This window comes from Trachurus japonicus, chromosome 6 (genome assembly GCF_045865225.1).
Source record: "Trachurus japonicus isolate A0001 chromosome 6, Traja_1.0".
Classification (NCBI taxonomy): domain Eukaryota; kingdom Metazoa; phylum Chordata; class Actinopteri; order Carangiformes; family Carangidae; genus Trachurus; species Trachurus japonicus.
This window is the reverse complement of record NC_140912.1, coordinates 2,603,053-2,620,381: the sequence shown is the minus strand read 5'-3', so window position 1 is coordinate 2,620,381 and position 17,329 is coordinate 2,603,053. Positions and strand designations below refer to the sequence as shown.

Sequence of the window (17,329 nt, the reverse complement as noted above, 5' to 3'; positions counted from 1 at the left end):
AAGACTAGTTTCAGGGTACATCTCTAAATCCAGGTGTCCTGGCGATGGGATGGATGGACGGAAAACAAACTCTGGCTCTGACTGCCATTGACATGGAGATATAAAAATCTTAAGCTTAGTAATTGCTTCAGACCTACTCCACAGCTGAATGGATTCCTCCCTGACTCATGCTCATCACCCTCTTGGTGAAGGTAAAGCTAGTTTGGTTTGTTTACAACCTGTATGATCATCTCACTGCTCAGTGACGTCACCTTGTTCCCAGATCTCAGTAAAAACTGTGATGAGCTGCTGAAGCTCAGAAAGACTCACGTTGCAATAACTCTGGATCACAGTGAACACTCGGTAAAAGCTTGTCTTATGGGTTGACTTTCAAGTTAGGTGAAAAGAACAAAGGAAACAAAAATAATCATTCATATGTCCCCACTGCTAACATACACTTTGATGACCTTTAAATACTGTTTAGGTATAAATGACAAACTAAAAAGTCATTAACAAAGTTTGGGAGATAGCAATGCAGGATGGATTTTTAACTTGTTCATCTTTTCATTTTGTGGGTTTAAGCTTATGTGATTTACTGAAACCAGCAGCATCTCAAAAGAATAACTGTTATTTATCATTATCTTATTCATTATTATTAGATTATCCATCAAACAATGTTTTTTTCAAGTATCCCTCAGTTGTGTGAGTTGTGATCATCAGGACACAGAGAAAGACATTTGACCAATCTAAACCTTTCAAAATAAAGTCGGCAGTGCTCTCTAGTGGACAGACCATGTCAAAAAAAATTTGGGATTTCTCTATAACAATTTCTTACTACCTGGAACTCTGTCCCACTCAAGAGTGAGTTGCACAGCATATCAAAATGTAAGTAGGTTATCTACGTACTATATTAAAAATTGCCACAGGAATGTTTTTAAAGAGGCCAGTGTTACCTTTTAGGGTTCATTCAACATTAGTGTTCAAAGTTCAAGTGTTAGCAACGAGCATGTGGGCCTACTGTACATTCAGTTGGGAACATATGAACAGTTTTGTTCTTCTTTGTTCTTTCATATTTCGGAATATTACATGTTCACGTTTTATATCCGTGTCCTTCTTTGTTTTCAAACATTTCCAAAATATGGTGCATTCCAGTGTTTGGGGAAATTTTAGTTTAGCCCAAGTCTGATCAGAGCATTGGTTTGACCATCAGCCTAATGATGAGACAGCACAGCAACAGAAAAAGTGGAGGGAGAGGAGGGATGGAGAGTTTAGGGGAGACTCTGAGGGGGGAGGAGAGGAGGAGAAAATTAGGTTGAAATAAAGTGAAAGATGGTTTTGTTTACCAAAAATGCCCTCTGTCAGTCATGGAAAAGAATAGACAAAGAAAAAAAGAAAAAAAGAGAGAAAAGAAAGAATGAAAAGTGAAAGACTGATAAACGGTCAACCACAGAGAAACAAAGGTAAATTACTTTGTATAAAGATAGATACAGCATATCATCTTTCAGGGGAATTGAACACAAATGAACACACCAGTAGGAGCAACAACACTTCACTGTGGCCGAGGGTGAAAAGGTGACAGTCTCATGTCAGCTGGGTTCGCTCAGTGCTTGCTGCAATACTCATACAACACATCCCATAATGCACTCTGTCAATCAGTCAGGCTAAGGACCAACACTGTCATCAAGATGGTGTTTTTGTGTGTTTGTTTGTTGTGTATTGAGGGGAAGAAGGGTGGGTGTTATCACGTAATAATGTAGAAACTGCCAGTTCATTTCACTGCTTGTCAAACTGTAATGATACTGGAGCGACTCCATGGGTTGGGGTGCAGGTTTACATCCAGATGGAACCACTGCTGCATCTCTCTCCTCCTCTGCCACCTGTGATCTCTCTACTGTTCCAGTTTTACTAAGCAGAGTAACACACAGACACACAGAATGCTGCATTATTTTAAAAAAGAGGAAGAAATAAGAGTGAAACAAAACCTTTTTTTTTATTTTTATTTTTTTTAATTTCGTCTGTCCTACTGTGCTCAGCCTGTGGAGGGTGTCAACAGTCAAGCTGGAGCTGCAGAGAGATTCAAGGGCTCAGAATAACCTCCTGTTCAACCGCTTCTCCTCAACCTCAGTGGAAAATGACATGAGGTGAAGGAGAGAATCCATCAGGACGCAAAAGAGGACATCTGCTGCAGGGACAACTGGACTGCACTGACACTTACCTAAGCTTTTTTTTCCAACTAACTTTATTTGTAAGATGGGGGAATAGAAACATTACAGAAAAATACAAACAGAGAAAGCTGAGCCATTAAAATAATAATTCAACTGAGCAGAACTTAGAAGTTCAGAATAAATTAGACTTTGATATAAATGTGTATATATGAAATACAGCTCTGGAAAAAAATAAGAGACCACTTTCACAAATGTTTCTTAAAAGCATCTCTACATGTATGACAGTCATTATTTTCTTTTCTTTTTTAAATACCAACACAAACACAACTCATTCTACTTAATGAGACACTGATGAGGTCATCACCTGAACCACATCTGATTTTATAGGAAGATTATAAAAACCACTGCTGGGATTAAACATTGACATTATCCCACAAAAACTGATTTATAAACTCTTCCTGAGTTAAAATATTCTTGCTGTGTTGTTTAGGAATAAATATGAACATGTTTTCTTTGCATTATTATTATTATTCAAGGTCTGAAAAGACTTGATATTTTTGTTATTTAGACTAGTTTAGTCATTAGCCAATAAAAGCTCTAAATGACAATATTTAATTTGACTCAAACACATACCTATTAATAGTAAAATCAGAGAAACTGATCATTTTGGTCGTGGTCTCTTAATGTTTTCCAGAGCTGTATAGTTTTTTTTTCATGACTCCTAACTGGACAGATTTAAAAAGAACAAATCTGTATTAACTGATTTCAAGCTTATTTGATCAGACAAGGAATACTGGATCAGATCACAAACATATATCATCTGCTCTGTTGTTTCTACATTGATATTGTTTCTACATCTAGCTTGGTGAAACTAAAATGTTGTGCTGCTTTAAATGTTGCTTCCGCAAGGAACTCTTGTCCTTTCCTTTTGTTAATGTAGAATTAGATCAGATAGGAAGCACGGAAGCTCATTTCCTCTTTCTCTACAGAAGTTGACCTTTCAACTGCAGCCAGGAGTCCCAACCCTGTCCACTGTCCCCAACCAACCAGCAGGTGTCACTCATCAGCCCCTCTTCACTAACTTCCCACCTCTGACTGCAGCTTATTGTATCAAACCCAATGGAAATCATTTACCACCAGTAGATGAGGATAGATTAACATTAGGTCCAACATGACGTTACATAACCGGTGACAAAGAAAACGGGAAGTGCCATAAACTAAATTAATTTATCACCTGAACGTTGCCATCCAGTAAAATACATCGACCGAATCATTCCCTCCAACCATCAGTGAGCTTTTAACTTCCAGTAATATCATCCTCTGCTTTAGATTTGGACAAGTCATAGTTTCAGCCGGTAGTTAATACATTCGGTGGACACAGGGGGGGTCGTAGTGGAGATCATGCACCGTGCCCCACACTCTCAGGAACATCATGCTTCATCCACTCCAACAAAGGGAGAACTGTGACAGCTGGACATTTGAAAACAAGACACACTCCAAACCGCAGCATGCCTCTGCCTCTCTCTCTCACACACCTGTCACTGTGTGATAAAGGTACCGTCAAAATAAAAGAGCCTAAATGTTTCGCCTCATTAAACCTTCACATTTCTTTGACGCGTTTTATCATCTGGGATTCAACAGCTTGGCTATAGATTGGAAGTTGTGTTCTTCCATTCTGGCAGTGAACTTACCTTCTGCCACGCCCCACGGGTACTGGCGACCTCTGACCTTCTTGCCATTCACCTCGATAACGACGTTGCTGCCGACTACGGCCAGGGGCATCTTCTCCTGGAGGGTGAAGACACACAGCTCACCGTTAGTCCTGAGAGGTCGGACACTGACCGAGACACAGCCTGACCTTTGGCTGTCTGTGACCTCTACTTGTCACTGCAGCTACCAAGACTGTCTGCTCTGTTACCTTTATCTTCCGAATAAGCTTGTTGTCCTCGTCGTCCTCTGTGTCTGGGAATTCATAAATTTTGATTTTGTGCTCCTGTATCTCTTTCATTATCTGAAGAAGGAAGAAATCAGATAAACAGTTACATACACAGTGTAGACCTGCAAACATGTAGCTTGAAGAAGGATTTTAATTTCCTTATTAGGTTCAGAAGCCTTACACATTTCAAAAAATAGATCAATGTTTTATACTTGTTTAAAATATATTTAGCTAGCTTTTTTTTCTCAGATTATCTTGGCATGATGAAACATCTGACTAAAGGTCATTAATCAATGCACTGTGTCTAATCTATTTCACATACACACTAACATCAATGTTTCAAAGACAGTTTGTGCATTGAGAGAGTCGTGAACTATTTTTATGAACAACACTTTGTCCATCCTTCCTGTTCTTTCAGGCAGAATCTCTGCTGGTTGCCTGGCAACCCTCACTTAAAAGGTGCGTTCACACCTGACCTTTTATTTTTGTCGCTGTTGCTCGTGTCGCTCCAAAAAAATCACTCTGTCACTCAGCTGCAGTCGAATTTCACCTCGCTTGGAGTCGCTCTTCTCTTCCCATTTGTATTGGTCCAGCATGGCTGACATTGTACCCGCTGCTGCTGTTTACCTGTTGTGGAAGTCCCACAAGCGCCGTACAACGCCAAGCTGGCTTTGCTCTGCTGGACCGGTAGAGTTGTATTACGTTTCCATGATTTCAGTAGTCGTCATAGTTACGCACAGATCACGGCAGCCAATCAGTGCTGAGCGACAATCGACTGACGGCCAGAGACTTGGGATTTCTCATCTCGAGCGACAGAGCAAAAAATCGCTCCATCGCTCGGTCGCTGTCGCTTGGAGCCCCAGCGATTTAATAATCAACATCGCTCGGTCGCCTGTTTGCATTGACTTAATATGTAAACTTATTGCCAGCGACAAAAATCAAAGGGCCGGTGTGAACGCACCAACAAGACCAACTGGACCAGCTGTTGCCTACCATGAACTTTGTTGGGGATGCAGACCCCTAAAGATAAACACAAATACAAATACCTGTTTTTTAAACAGCTGGCACTCTTCAGGGGTCAAAGTGTCGGCTTTTGCAATAAGAGGGATGACATTGACTTTGTCATGGAGTCTCTTCATGAACTCAATGTCCAGCGGCTTCAGACTGGTAGGGAGACAGAAAGAACACCATAGGTATGTAAAACATCATCACCAACTCATTTCCTGCACAGGTTTATTGTTTAAGACACAAGACTCAATCTTTTTCATTAAATGTATTTTTCTGGGCCTGGTCACCCAGGAAACTGATACCCTGGCCTGTCTCTCACCCAGTGCATACTGGGATATAAGGCTCTGCCCTTGAGCAGCACTGTCAGGCGAGGTGACTCATCACGTACATGAAGAATTAATTTACTTGAGTTATTCTAAACAAAATACCACACTGTACTTCCTTCAGAGTAAAAGTAATGTGGGTCACCAGCAGAGGGCCGGCCACAGCTGTATGACATGCAGCCTCGAGCAGAGACACAGTGAAGACAACTGAGCATGACAGTCTGTTTGTCTTATTACTTCTCATTCTGTAGTGACGACTCACGGTTGTGTCATATTGACTTCATGAGAGTTTGTCTTGATAATACTTCCATGAGGTCTCCATCTCTGTCTGAGGGACAAGTGGGAGTCATATTCAGCTGTGAGGCTCTGACTGTTTCTGGGTATAGGAATGTGATTATGTGCTGCACAGTGGGAGGAGATCTATCTATCTATCTATCTATCTATCTATCTGTAATGTGTGGACGTGGCTGTGTGTGATGGATGCTGGTAAAGGGGCTGAGAATTACACATCTCAGGAATGAAGAGGGCACAAAACAGCTGTTTAGTGGTTCACTAGTTCACACAGAGAGAGTGAATGAACCGCCTGGTAAGAACAGGGTCAGGTTGGTGTATGATGCATCAGAAGAAGTGACCCCAGATAAAACAGGAGTCAGAGCGCGTGGCAGATCTGAGGAGTGGAGACGACACTGACTGTCTGTTCGCTGTTTGATCTTCACACGTTACCCCTGTCAGTGTAAAATGGTAAATCATCTCCACACACTGACAGTGATTTGTCTGAGCAGCAGAGAGAGAACTATAGGAGAACCTTCTGCTGTCTGCTCCCAAAGCCAGGCTTGGAAGCCTGAGGATGAAGTTAACTTTTCAAGTTTCCGAGTTCAAACTCTACAGTCACATGTCAGAGACTTTTGGAGAAAATGAAATACAAACTGTTTTTCTGGAGCTGTCGCAGAAGAAGTAAACAGTTTGTTCAGAAACTATATTTTGGCAAATATCTCCATAGAGTGAGATGAACTCTCTGCCCTCTACAAAGCTGAAGAACAACTGCACAATTGTATTAAAGCAGATATCAGTGGCACGGCCGTTTCGGCTAATGCTGTGTTCAAGGCAGGCTTTTGAAACCGTAAGTTACAGCTTCAAGTCACAACTACGACTTGGTAGCGTTCCAGGTAACCCGTAGCTCGTGTTTTTACCGTCCTGTTGTCTGTGAAAGTTCCCTATAACGGCCACTCGTAACTTCCGACCCGTGAACTCGTACCAGATCGAACTGGTATGACTTCACAGGAAGGAAAAACACAAAGTACGAGTTTCCTTGAACGCACCATGAGTTAGCAGCCCCCGCCCTTGTCAGGCATCAATTGGTCCTCGTGCTACGTCACCACATTCACGCGCATCCCTTGGCTGCACACACAGCCCTTCATGCCGTTCTCTCCCCTCATTGGATAACACTTGTATCCCACAAGGAAAATTTTCTCCTCGGGTTACAGCAGAGCAGAGTGACGGAGAGACTTGTGTTTAGGCTGAAATACTTCATGTAAGTGATTGCTGACGGAAAATAGGACTATTTAGGACTTATATTAACAAAAACATTCCACTGATATCTGCTTTAAAAGGACGTCACAGTCTTTTACCAATCACAAATGTTGTATGATTCCTAAGTTAGGGCATCTAAATCACATTATTTATGATGGTGATGACCATAATGATCATCATCTCTCATGTATTTACTCTCCTATTCTACTGTACTTTCCTACTGTAGAGAACTTGTGTAAACTATGCTGTTGAATGATTTTTGAGTTCAAGTCATGACAGCAGTTGGGGTTTGAGCTGTATTATCTCCTTCCTCCAGTACAGAGCAAGTCTGTCTCTGTATGCAATGAACTAAATACTACATTAGCAGGCTAACGAGCCGACATAAAACACACAACATGATAGGATTCTGCATTGAAACTCATGTTCACATAGTTCCTTTCTATGTAAAGAGTGAAGGAGTGAGAGGAGGGTTGGGGAGTATAGGAAGTCTGCAAATATGAGAGATAAGATGAAGAGCATGGTTTCCTTATCTAACTTATGTTTGCACTCTTAATTTCTTCATTCCTTGTATCCTGTACATGTACATGATGCCATAGTGCTTTCTTATGGGTGGGCTTTCCACAAATCAGAAGGTCAGTGGTTCGATCACTGATGTGTGAATGTATATGTGATAGACAGAAATGCATCACATGTAGGAGAATGGATGATTAGTAGTGTACAGTAAAATGCTTTGAGTCATTGTTGAGACTAGGTAAGCACTGTATAAATGCAAGTCTATTTACCATCCATTTACTATGAAAACACAAGTGTAGATTTGACTTTTGTCGGGTTTATTGGAAACAAAGCTCCACACACCCACACCCACACACACACACACACACACACACACACAGTGTATATATCGGCAGACAGAGTGTGTTTGTGTGAGATGAGAGGCCTGCCTCTGTTAGCCTGCTCTCTGACTGGCTGCTTCAGTGATGGAGAGCAGAGCCCTACTGAGCATGAGCAGAGCTGCGTTATGTAACCTTTGTGGGTCACAAACACTGGCTGGCAGCCTCCTTGTCTAAGGCACAGACACACACTCACTATACCCTCATAGCCTGCAAACCAGCCGAAGTTGGGTGGAAACTCAGACTTTTCCTCAGAGTAAACCAAACCAAAGAAAGGTATAAAAATGTTCAGGTTTTCATGGCACGTTCACAAACATCATCTTGTGTCACTGGTTGAACTGTTATTTAAACATGTGCAGAATAATATTAATGAACAGGGCCCATGGTTACAAGAACTGACAGTTTTGTGTGAAGTGAAGGTCCACATTTGGAATTGAAAGCTGCTGCACTAATCAATATTTTTGCATAAACAATAGATCAATAACTGATTTTCATGTGAAAGTGGATTTTATACTGCCCTGCAACTAATTGTCTTTAGACTTTCCACCTGAAATTTTGATTTACCACTGGTTTTTATTAACAACAAGCAGCTGTTTTTGACAAATATTGATACACATCATATGAAGGCTATTCATCTCATCTGTTTTTAATATGCATGTTCCAGGTGTTTACTAAACATCTGTGTCATCTCATCACACCATCATCCCATGCAGCGCCTACCCGTGTCCAGAGGGTGCGATGAAGTACAGGCAGCAGTGGACTCTGTTGTCTGGCATAGATCTGCGGTTCACCCTCGACTCTGCGTTGAGAAAGTCCTCACACTTACTGTCGATGTAGTTGATGACTGGCTGCCAGCTGATCACCAGGAGAGAAAGATCAGAGAGAACAGAGCAGAGTGATCAGAGCTAAATCTAACCACATCATGGTCTGGGGGAGAAAAGGAAGAAAGGAGAACGAAACACATTGCTCACCAGTTGCTGTTGTCCACTGCATCTCCAAACCCTGGTGTGTCCACAATGGTGAGCGTCAGCTGAACTCCTCCTTCCTTGATCAGCACTTTAGACTGCTCCACCTGAAACCCCCAACACATCACACACTTCAGTGAACCGACAATGAAACCTTGCCTCCATGACATGACAGCATGTTATCAGTAGGTTTGCAAATTTCCAGTAAATTTCCGGTAAATTTCCAGAAACTTTCCATGGGAAGTTAAGATGGGGGATTATGGAAATATTCCAAATTGGAAACTTTCCATGGAAATTATTGGGATTTATGGGAATCATGGGAATTTATGGGAATTATTGGGAATTTATGGGAATGAACTGGAAATTGGGGGTAATTTAAACAAACTGTATCATATCCAAACATAAATGTAAATATTTTTTTTGTAATAATCAGACATCCAATCAGACAATACAATTAAAACACATTTGTGAGTAGAACTTTATCAAGTTTTAATTCTTGTATGAACAATCAATTCTTTTACTGAACAACAAAAACATGAATGTTGGGAAAGAAAATAGCCCCTGCAGTAAGCAGTGTGCTGTGTGCATGTGATTAAGGAATAGCATAGATATTCAAGTGTACAAGTATACTTAAATCTGGTTGTTTTAGCCAAGATTATGCTACAATATATTTTCCCCAACTATATTCAAGTTCCCTCTTAAGGGCCAACCTCAAATTTAGTGAATTTTGGATTAATTCCCGTTTATTCCCATATATTCTCGTTAATGGGCTTTATGCACAGCTCCACTACTTCCTGATATAAGCCAGCTGGTTTATTTCCTTCTTACATTATTGGACCAATTGATTAATCCAGGTGTGTCTGACCTGCCAGCAGTGCTTACACACACCTGGATTAATCAGTTGGTCCAATAATGTAAGACAGGAAATAAAGGAGCTGGCTTATTTCAGGAAGTAGTGGAGCTGTGCATAAAGCCCATTCCCATGGAAAGTTTCCAACTTTGAAAATTCCCAGAATTTTGCAACCCTAGTTATCAGTCATATCGTATCGTATCGTAAATTCTGTTGTAGGAAAGTTCTGAGGAACTTCCAGGAGGATTCAACACTTCAGAAAAACCATTTTGGCAGCAATAGTGGGCCCACACACTCGGCCTACACTCCACCGTCCCACTCAGGTCCCTGATGGTACATCAACACACTACAAGTGCACCCACACAGCCTGCAGGGAGATTCAGAGATCCTCCTATCTGCTGCTCCTATGTGTGAGCGCTCAGACTCATTCCTTCCTCCAAGAGGCAAATATTTAGAGCAGCGATGTGTAAATAGGTGAGAGATGGATGATCACCAACCCGTCACTAATACACTGCTGAATGAATGCATCCTTGAACTGACACGAAGCAGGCTGTGTGAAGGAAACGCAAAGCTGCAGTGACCTCTCATCATTATTATTCATCTATACCACACAAATCAGAGAAAAAAACACATTTACAGGATTGTTCCATAAACTGCAGAGGATTGTGAACAGGGTCATAGTTGCTGTACAAAATACCTTAAAGGGATAGTTCAACATTTTGGCAAATTGGCCCATTGCCATAATCCCTATAGTTTTAGGAGTAGGTTCGTTACTTTTAATTGTCGGAGCAGAGCCGCAAACTGCTAAAAACAGACTGGGAGGTAGAGCCTTCAGTTACCGGGCTCCTTTACTGTGGAACCAGCTCTCTCCATGGGACAAAGAGGCCGACAGACACTCTTACTACATTTAAGTCTAGACTTAAGACCTTCCTTTATGGCAGAGCTTTTAGTTAGAGCTGGTTCAGGTAGCTCTGAACCATTTCATAGCTACGCTGCTATAGACTTAGACTGCTGGGGAACACATCTGGTTACATGGAGCCCTCTCCTCTCCTCTCCTCTCCTCTCCTCTCCTCTCCTCTCCTCTCCTCTCCTCTCCTCTCCTCTCTGTTATAAACTGTTTTCTTGTCTGTAACAACATCTATTGCACGTCTGTCCGTCCCGGGTGAGGGATCCCTCCTCTGTTGCTCACCCTGAGGTTTCTCCAGTTTTTCCCTGTTAAAAGGGTTTTCCATGGAGTTTTTCCTCAGTGGATGTGAGGGTCTAAGGGCAGAGGATGTTGTTATGATGCTATGTAAAGCCCTTTGAGACAAACTGTTTGTAAAAACAGGCTATACAACTGTCTTGCCTTGCCTACACATTCACACACCAGCGTCAATTGATACAGCTCAGTATCTTGCCCACAGATTCTTCAACCTGTGGACTGGAGGAGCTGGGGATCAAACCACGACCTCCTGGTAAGCAGACTACCCTCTGCTCCCTCCTGAACCGCAGCCGCCCCACGGTGCTCAAGTAAATCAGGACCCGACGTACTGCTGTTAAAATAACAGAGTTTGAAATGGTAAAAGCAGGAAAGCAGTCACATATATATATCCACAGTCAGTCCCACAGATCCATCATTTCCTGCAGCTCCTCTGCTGTTCCCTCACATTGCCGCATACTTTCACAAGGCCATCTAGTTATTTTAGGATCACCCCTTTAACTCAAACTACAGCCCTCTCGCTAACACAAACATTCTTCAGCTTCCACAAACCTTCAGATAATCTGTCCGACTTTACAGCTGAGCGTATATATCACGCACCGCAGCCATTTGACATATGTGAGCTTAATTGTGCATCCAGCGTGTGCGTTCTAGAGTGTGTGTTTGTACTGTAAGTGTTTGTGCATGACATGTCTGCCATCTCAAAACCAAATCTGCTATTTCCACCAGTTCTGCGAAGAAAAACAAATTTGGGAGAAAAACCTCAAAAATGCCGTCAGTCTCAACACCATCATTTAAAAAGAAATCCGATCCGGGGGAATGTGAGCGAGCGACAAAACATGAGATTGTTCTGGAATAAAAATAAACTGACCCCGTCTCTCTCCTCAGCCTCAGACCACAGCGCCCGTGGCAAATACACTTGCACACGCTAACTGCTACTAGCAAGAGGGCAGATATGGCCACGCCGCGCTCATGGGGTTCACATGAGGTTGGATGCAAGTGATGGAGCAGAGGAATCTTAATGTGTTCAGTCTCGCCAGAAAGCAGAGCCAATCTCTCAGTGGGCTGGTGCACAGACAGAGAGAGGTGCTGTCATGTGCAGAGGCAAAAGATACAGTGAGTGACATCACCTGATTCGCTTTCACAGCCCATAATTTAGGACACTGTGGACGAGGACACACACAGTGTCAGACATCACAGACTGAAGGTTCAGTAGTGTTGATGAATGAAGGAACTGATAAAGTCTTACAGATAAGATCTGTGAAGCTCTTTGACTGCATGGTTTCAATTACTCTGTATTATTTCAGTATCACACCAAAAATCTTCTCTTTTTTTAATTCTACTTTGAGTTTGTTTTCTCTAAAAAGCGTCTTTTAACAATTGAGGACTAAATTGTGAAATATTGACTTTTCAACAGTCAAACTAAATGGCTCACAACAAACTCCAGACTCAGAGGCTGCAGGAGGTTTTGCCTGTGGCGCACTGGATGGTAATGAATCACCAAGATGGAGGGAGACAACAGCTGCTTTTGCAACTTGCATCTATCTGCAAAGACACGGCCCCAGTGTACAAAACCATAACAGTCGGTCCAGGGGTCACACCAGGCTGAAAACACTTAACTCACCTCAAGCTGCCTCATCTGTATCACGAACGTGGGGCCAAAGAGAAGGAAATCCACACTCACTGTACCGTTGAATTTACAGAGTTTTGGTAAAAGTTTCTCATAATTCACATTTTGTATAGAACCCGCTTTGGCAGCAAATGCAGCTTCAGGTCTTCTTGAGTGAGTCTCTACAAACTGGATTTGGGGCAGTTTATGCTGTTCTTCCAGGCAGATGCTCTCAGGCTCAATCAGATATGATGCTTAGAGTCTGGCATATTCAGGATGCTCCACAAACAGGATTAAGTCTGGTCTGGTCTTTGGCTGAGTTAGACTTGAATGACAGCGTATTAGGCCCATAGAAAGAAAATATTCAGCAGGGCAGGTTGCGTTCTCTTACATTCTCTGTAAAGTCATAAATATATAAGCAAGTATCTAACGAACCCCATCACACCACTTTCCTGATTTGGATCAGCCTCATCAAACTCCAGATGTTGGTGCTTGTTGTGTATAAGCTCTGCAGTGGACGACATAATCAAGTTATACTTTGCAATCAGATTTAGCAAGAAGGAACCACTCGTGACTTTAGCTCAGAATCACCATGTTGTCATAAACATCCAGACTTTACAGAGATATCCAACTGAGCCTATCCAGAAGACAACAGCAATACTAGCCCTCTCCTCCATTTGCTTTTTTTTAATAAGCTATCGTAGACTAGTGTTCTTCTGCAGGTCTCAAGGACTCGGCAGCAGGTTTTGTTCATGACCTGTGTGTTTGACTAGATTCTGACGAGTCCTCCGGTTCCCATTGTGGACCCCCCACCCCTCACCCGGCTCTCACAGCATGTTGCCTCCACCACCAAGCTGCACTGTAGGGATGCTATTATCCATGTGATGAGCAGAGCCTGGTGTTTGGAGCTCTGCCTAAAGGGTTTTAGTCTCAGACCAGAGTCGTCTTCCTCCTCACGCAGAAAGAAAGCCTACAGTATATTCCCAGTAGATTAGATTTCTCCAATAGTCTGTTTGTAGCTTTTTCTAAAAACAAGCTGTTCAATAACTTTATCTTGCTCAGAACGCTGCTGCTAGTGTCATGAAAAATCAGAAAATCTAAGCTTTCTAAAATCCTCACACTGGCAATCTGTTACTCAGAGAAGTGACTTCAATATCTTGTTCCTTATGAATAAATCAATAAATATATCTCTGACATGCTTGTGACACTTGAACCTTCCACTGGGGCCGGCCAACTGACTGTCCTATGGGTTAGAACGAACATGGTGGAGCAGCGTTTTGTTATCATGCAGCACAATCTGGACTAACCTCCCAGATGATGTGAGACGAACCCCCAACTCAAAGTCAAAGCTAAAAGAATCCCTTTTTTTTAACCATCATCATTACTATACTTGATTTTAAAGGGACAACGAGGAGTTTTGGAAAAGCAAAGCGTTTTCACACTACATTTGAGCCTCTGCGCGCACCGTGAAATTCTTTAACCGGCGCAAGACAGACTCATGTTTGCATTCATCAAGAATTAAAGTCAGAGGTTCGAAGACGATCAGATACCGTCGTAGTTCCGACCATAAACGGCGATTCGGCGGCGTTATTCTCATGACTCGCCGCGAAACCGAAAGTAAGGAAACGCTGGTCGGCTCGCCCAGCATTTCCGCCAACACTAATAATAACAAAATAACGATAGAGACAAAACAATATATTTTTTCGAAAATGGGCCCATTAACAAGTGTGGGTAGCGTAGATTCATCCACATTAATATGAGACTTTTTTATTGTCGCGGAATTTTTCGTTCTGCCGATGGAGAAACTCCTCATTGTCCCTTTAAATCATTTGAAATCTTTGAATCTTTGCACTGCTTGTCTGCAGGTTTTGGTATTTTGAATGTTGTACAGAATAATGTAACTGTGTGTGTGGGTGGGGGTGGTTGGTGGGTGTTGCGTTTCATGGGAACATTCTTGGCCTGATATTGACCCCCTCAGACCCTGGGGGAACCACAGGAGCTCTCACCCCCATTCCCTGTTTTTCTTTGTCTCTCCCCAGTTGCCTACGACTTTGCTATCTCTAACTCAGGATGCTGTCATGCCCGCCGCTGTGGCAAGGCAACTCCCCCTCCTCAACACCCACCACACCTCATCATAGTTTTTCATCATAGTTGTATTCTGCGTCACCCTCCCTCTGTCCTCTGCTGCTCCAGAAGCATCTGGACGATCTCTGCTCTTCCTCAGTTCGTCATGACCATAAAAGGACATAAGCCGGCCCTGGGGCCTTGCTGTTTCCCCTCTTCTTTCTCTCTCTCTCCTTTTCCATGACACTCCATCCTCACTCTCTTCCTCTCCTCTGTCTTCTCTATATGTATCACACCCTCCGCGGCAGCGTGACGGCCACAGCTCATTCTGCCTTGGAGCTTTGAAGTTGGATAATGTTTGTGTTCAAGAAACGAGCAGGAATTTGATGTTTTAAAATAACTATGTCATTACACACACAAAAGGAAAGCAAACCGCTGACTTTATGGTCAGAATAAACTGCCACCAACAATGAGACCAAACATCACTGGCATTGTTTTTCCTTCTCTTGTGTATGACCATCTTTAACTCCTCTGATCATCATTGGTAAATATCTGCAACAACCTGGCAGCTCCAATGTGTAACATTTGAAACATCCATACAACATCCTACAACACCATCATAAACTCAACTGGCTCTCTGCGTAAAACCTTTTTCATGCCAACCATCAAATACATTTTTTAAAGTATATTTTGGGTTTTTTTTTGCCTTTAATTGATAAGATAGTTGACAGAGACAGGAAATGGGGAGGCAGAGAAGAGGGAAAGACATGCAGCAAAGGGCCACCAGATTCAGGATTCGAACCGGGGCTGGCTGCAGCAAGGACTGTAGTCTCTGCATATGGAGTGCCTGTTCAACCCACTGAGCTGAACAAAGCCCAGTCAAATACATTTTAATACCTGTGTTACCTGTACTTAAAGGGATAGTTCACCCAAAATTCAAATTTCACTCATTATCTACTCACCCTCATGTCGACTAAGAGCTGTGAGAATTTTCAGAGTCCTCCGTTCCTTCTCTGAGTTACGAGGGGGTCCGCGCAGCAGTATTTGTCCATATAATGGTTGTCAATGGATACCAACTTTCTTTGTCCAAAAAGACACACCAAAAAACATCCAAATACCTCCATAGTGCTCGTCTGTAATGTCCCTCTTGTATTGAAGCCCCGACATGAGAAATTGTTCCGAAAGAAATTAAAGCAGAAGTAAGTGATATATTTGTGTTAATATAAGTCTTAAATAGTTATATCTTCCGACAGCAATCACTTACATAGAGTGTTTGGACTGAAACACGGGTCTCTCAGTCCCTCTGCTCTGCTCTGAGCCGAAGAGAAAACATTTATCGTATCCTACAGTTTTTATCCAATGAGGAGAGAGAACGGCATGCAGGGCTGTGTGTGCAGCCAAGGAACGCCGTGAATGTGGCGACGTAGGGACGAGGACTGTTATGGTGCGTTCAAGGAAACTCGTATTTTTCCGACCGTGAAGTGGTACCAGTTCGATCTGGTACGAGTTCACCGGTCGGAAGTTATGAGTGGCCGTTATAGTGACTTTCACCGGTAAAACAGGTCGGAAAAACACGAGTGGGTTGCCTGGAACGCTACAAAGTCGTAAGTTGTGACTTGAAGCTGTAATTTACAATTTCAAAAGCCTGCCTGGAACGCAGCATTAGCGAAAACGACCGGACCACTTACTTCTGCTTTAAATGAGTCTATATTTTAAGCTTGTTTGTAGCGGAAGCTCCCAGTGTCTCAGTTCACTGCTCTTCCTGTGTCAGTGCAAATCTCTCGTGATTTGCACTGACCGGCAGAACAATTTCTCATGTCGGGGCTTCAATACAAGAGGGACATTACAGACGAGCAGCATGGAGGTATTTGGATGTTTTTTGGTGTGTCTTTTTGGACGAAGGATGTTGGTATCCATTGACAACCATTATATGGACAAATACTGCTGCGCGGACCCCCCCGTAACTCAGAGAAGGCACGGAGGAAATTTGAATTTTGGGTGAACTATCCCTTTAAGTACAGAACGTATGAAATGCAAACCAATGAGGACGCCCAGTTTCTTCAACATGATAGGAAACAGCAACTTCTACAAGTGTCATATTGGAGCCAGAGGTGTTGGAACAGGACAGGCAACCCCGGCAACTGCCCAGGGCCCCGGACTGGAAGGGGGCCCCCAGTGACAGCTGACAGTGGTCCATGTCAATGACAACCTGATGTTGCCAATAGCTGTGTACACACAACATTGTGCATAGTGTGCAAAATTAACAGTTAATGTTTGTGGCCCCACTTGGGGATGAGGTGGGGTGGGGTGCGTTTTTTAGCTTTTCAGTTCCACACATAAACATTTTTTCTGTTGACCGGTGTACAGTACGTGAGGAGAACACACTGAAGTGGAAAATGTCTCCTGTCAGGAAATACCAAAGCTAATGTTGCTAGTAAAATGTTACTCTGCTGTCACCACACCTACACGGTTGGTTATTCGCCTACAAAAGGAAATTTGAGCTTGCACTCAGAAGATTTTATGTTGGCCGTTTTTCAGCTCGAGGGCGTTCAGACTGAGGTGAATGCACTCCGCAGCAGATTTGGGAAATTGCTGGCTCTGGCTCTGATTGGCCCGAGTGAACGCATTCTTTTTGTCTTTTTGCTCCTTTTCCTGCTATGACATCGGAGTCTGAGCGCCAGAGATGAGATGTGACAGATCGGTTTAAGTCTGAATGGCAGATATGTGGCAAATTAAAGAAGCCAATCACTCATACCTGCTATTTTTGATGGGCAAATGGTAAAATAAAGCCAAAGATTGAACAAGCGGTCAC

General features: G+C 42.7%; 1 protein-coding gene across 6 annotated transcripts in view; it reads right to left on the bottom strand.

Moving 5' to 3' along the window:
- LOC146985345 (septin-7-like) overlaps nt 1-17,329 on the bottom strand; it is a 125,353-nt gene that overhangs the window by 13,290 nt on the left and 94,734 nt on the right. For all 6 annotated transcript variants that reach the window (XM_085778271.1, XM_085778273.1, XM_085778269.1 and 3 more), the window contains 5 exons: nt 8,803-8,903; nt 8,552-8,686; nt 5,127-5,244; nt 4,063-4,155; nt 3,836-3,932 (listed from right to left, as the gene is read on the bottom strand). In XM_085778271.1, coding sequence (XP_085634397.1) covers nt 3,836-3,932; nt 4,063-4,155; nt 5,127-5,244; nt 8,552-8,686; nt 8,803-8,903 — 544 coding nt within the window. The remainder of the gene's footprint in view (nt 1-3,835; nt 3,933-4,062; nt 4,156-5,126; nt 5,245-8,551; nt 8,687-8,802; nt 8,904-17,329) is intronic.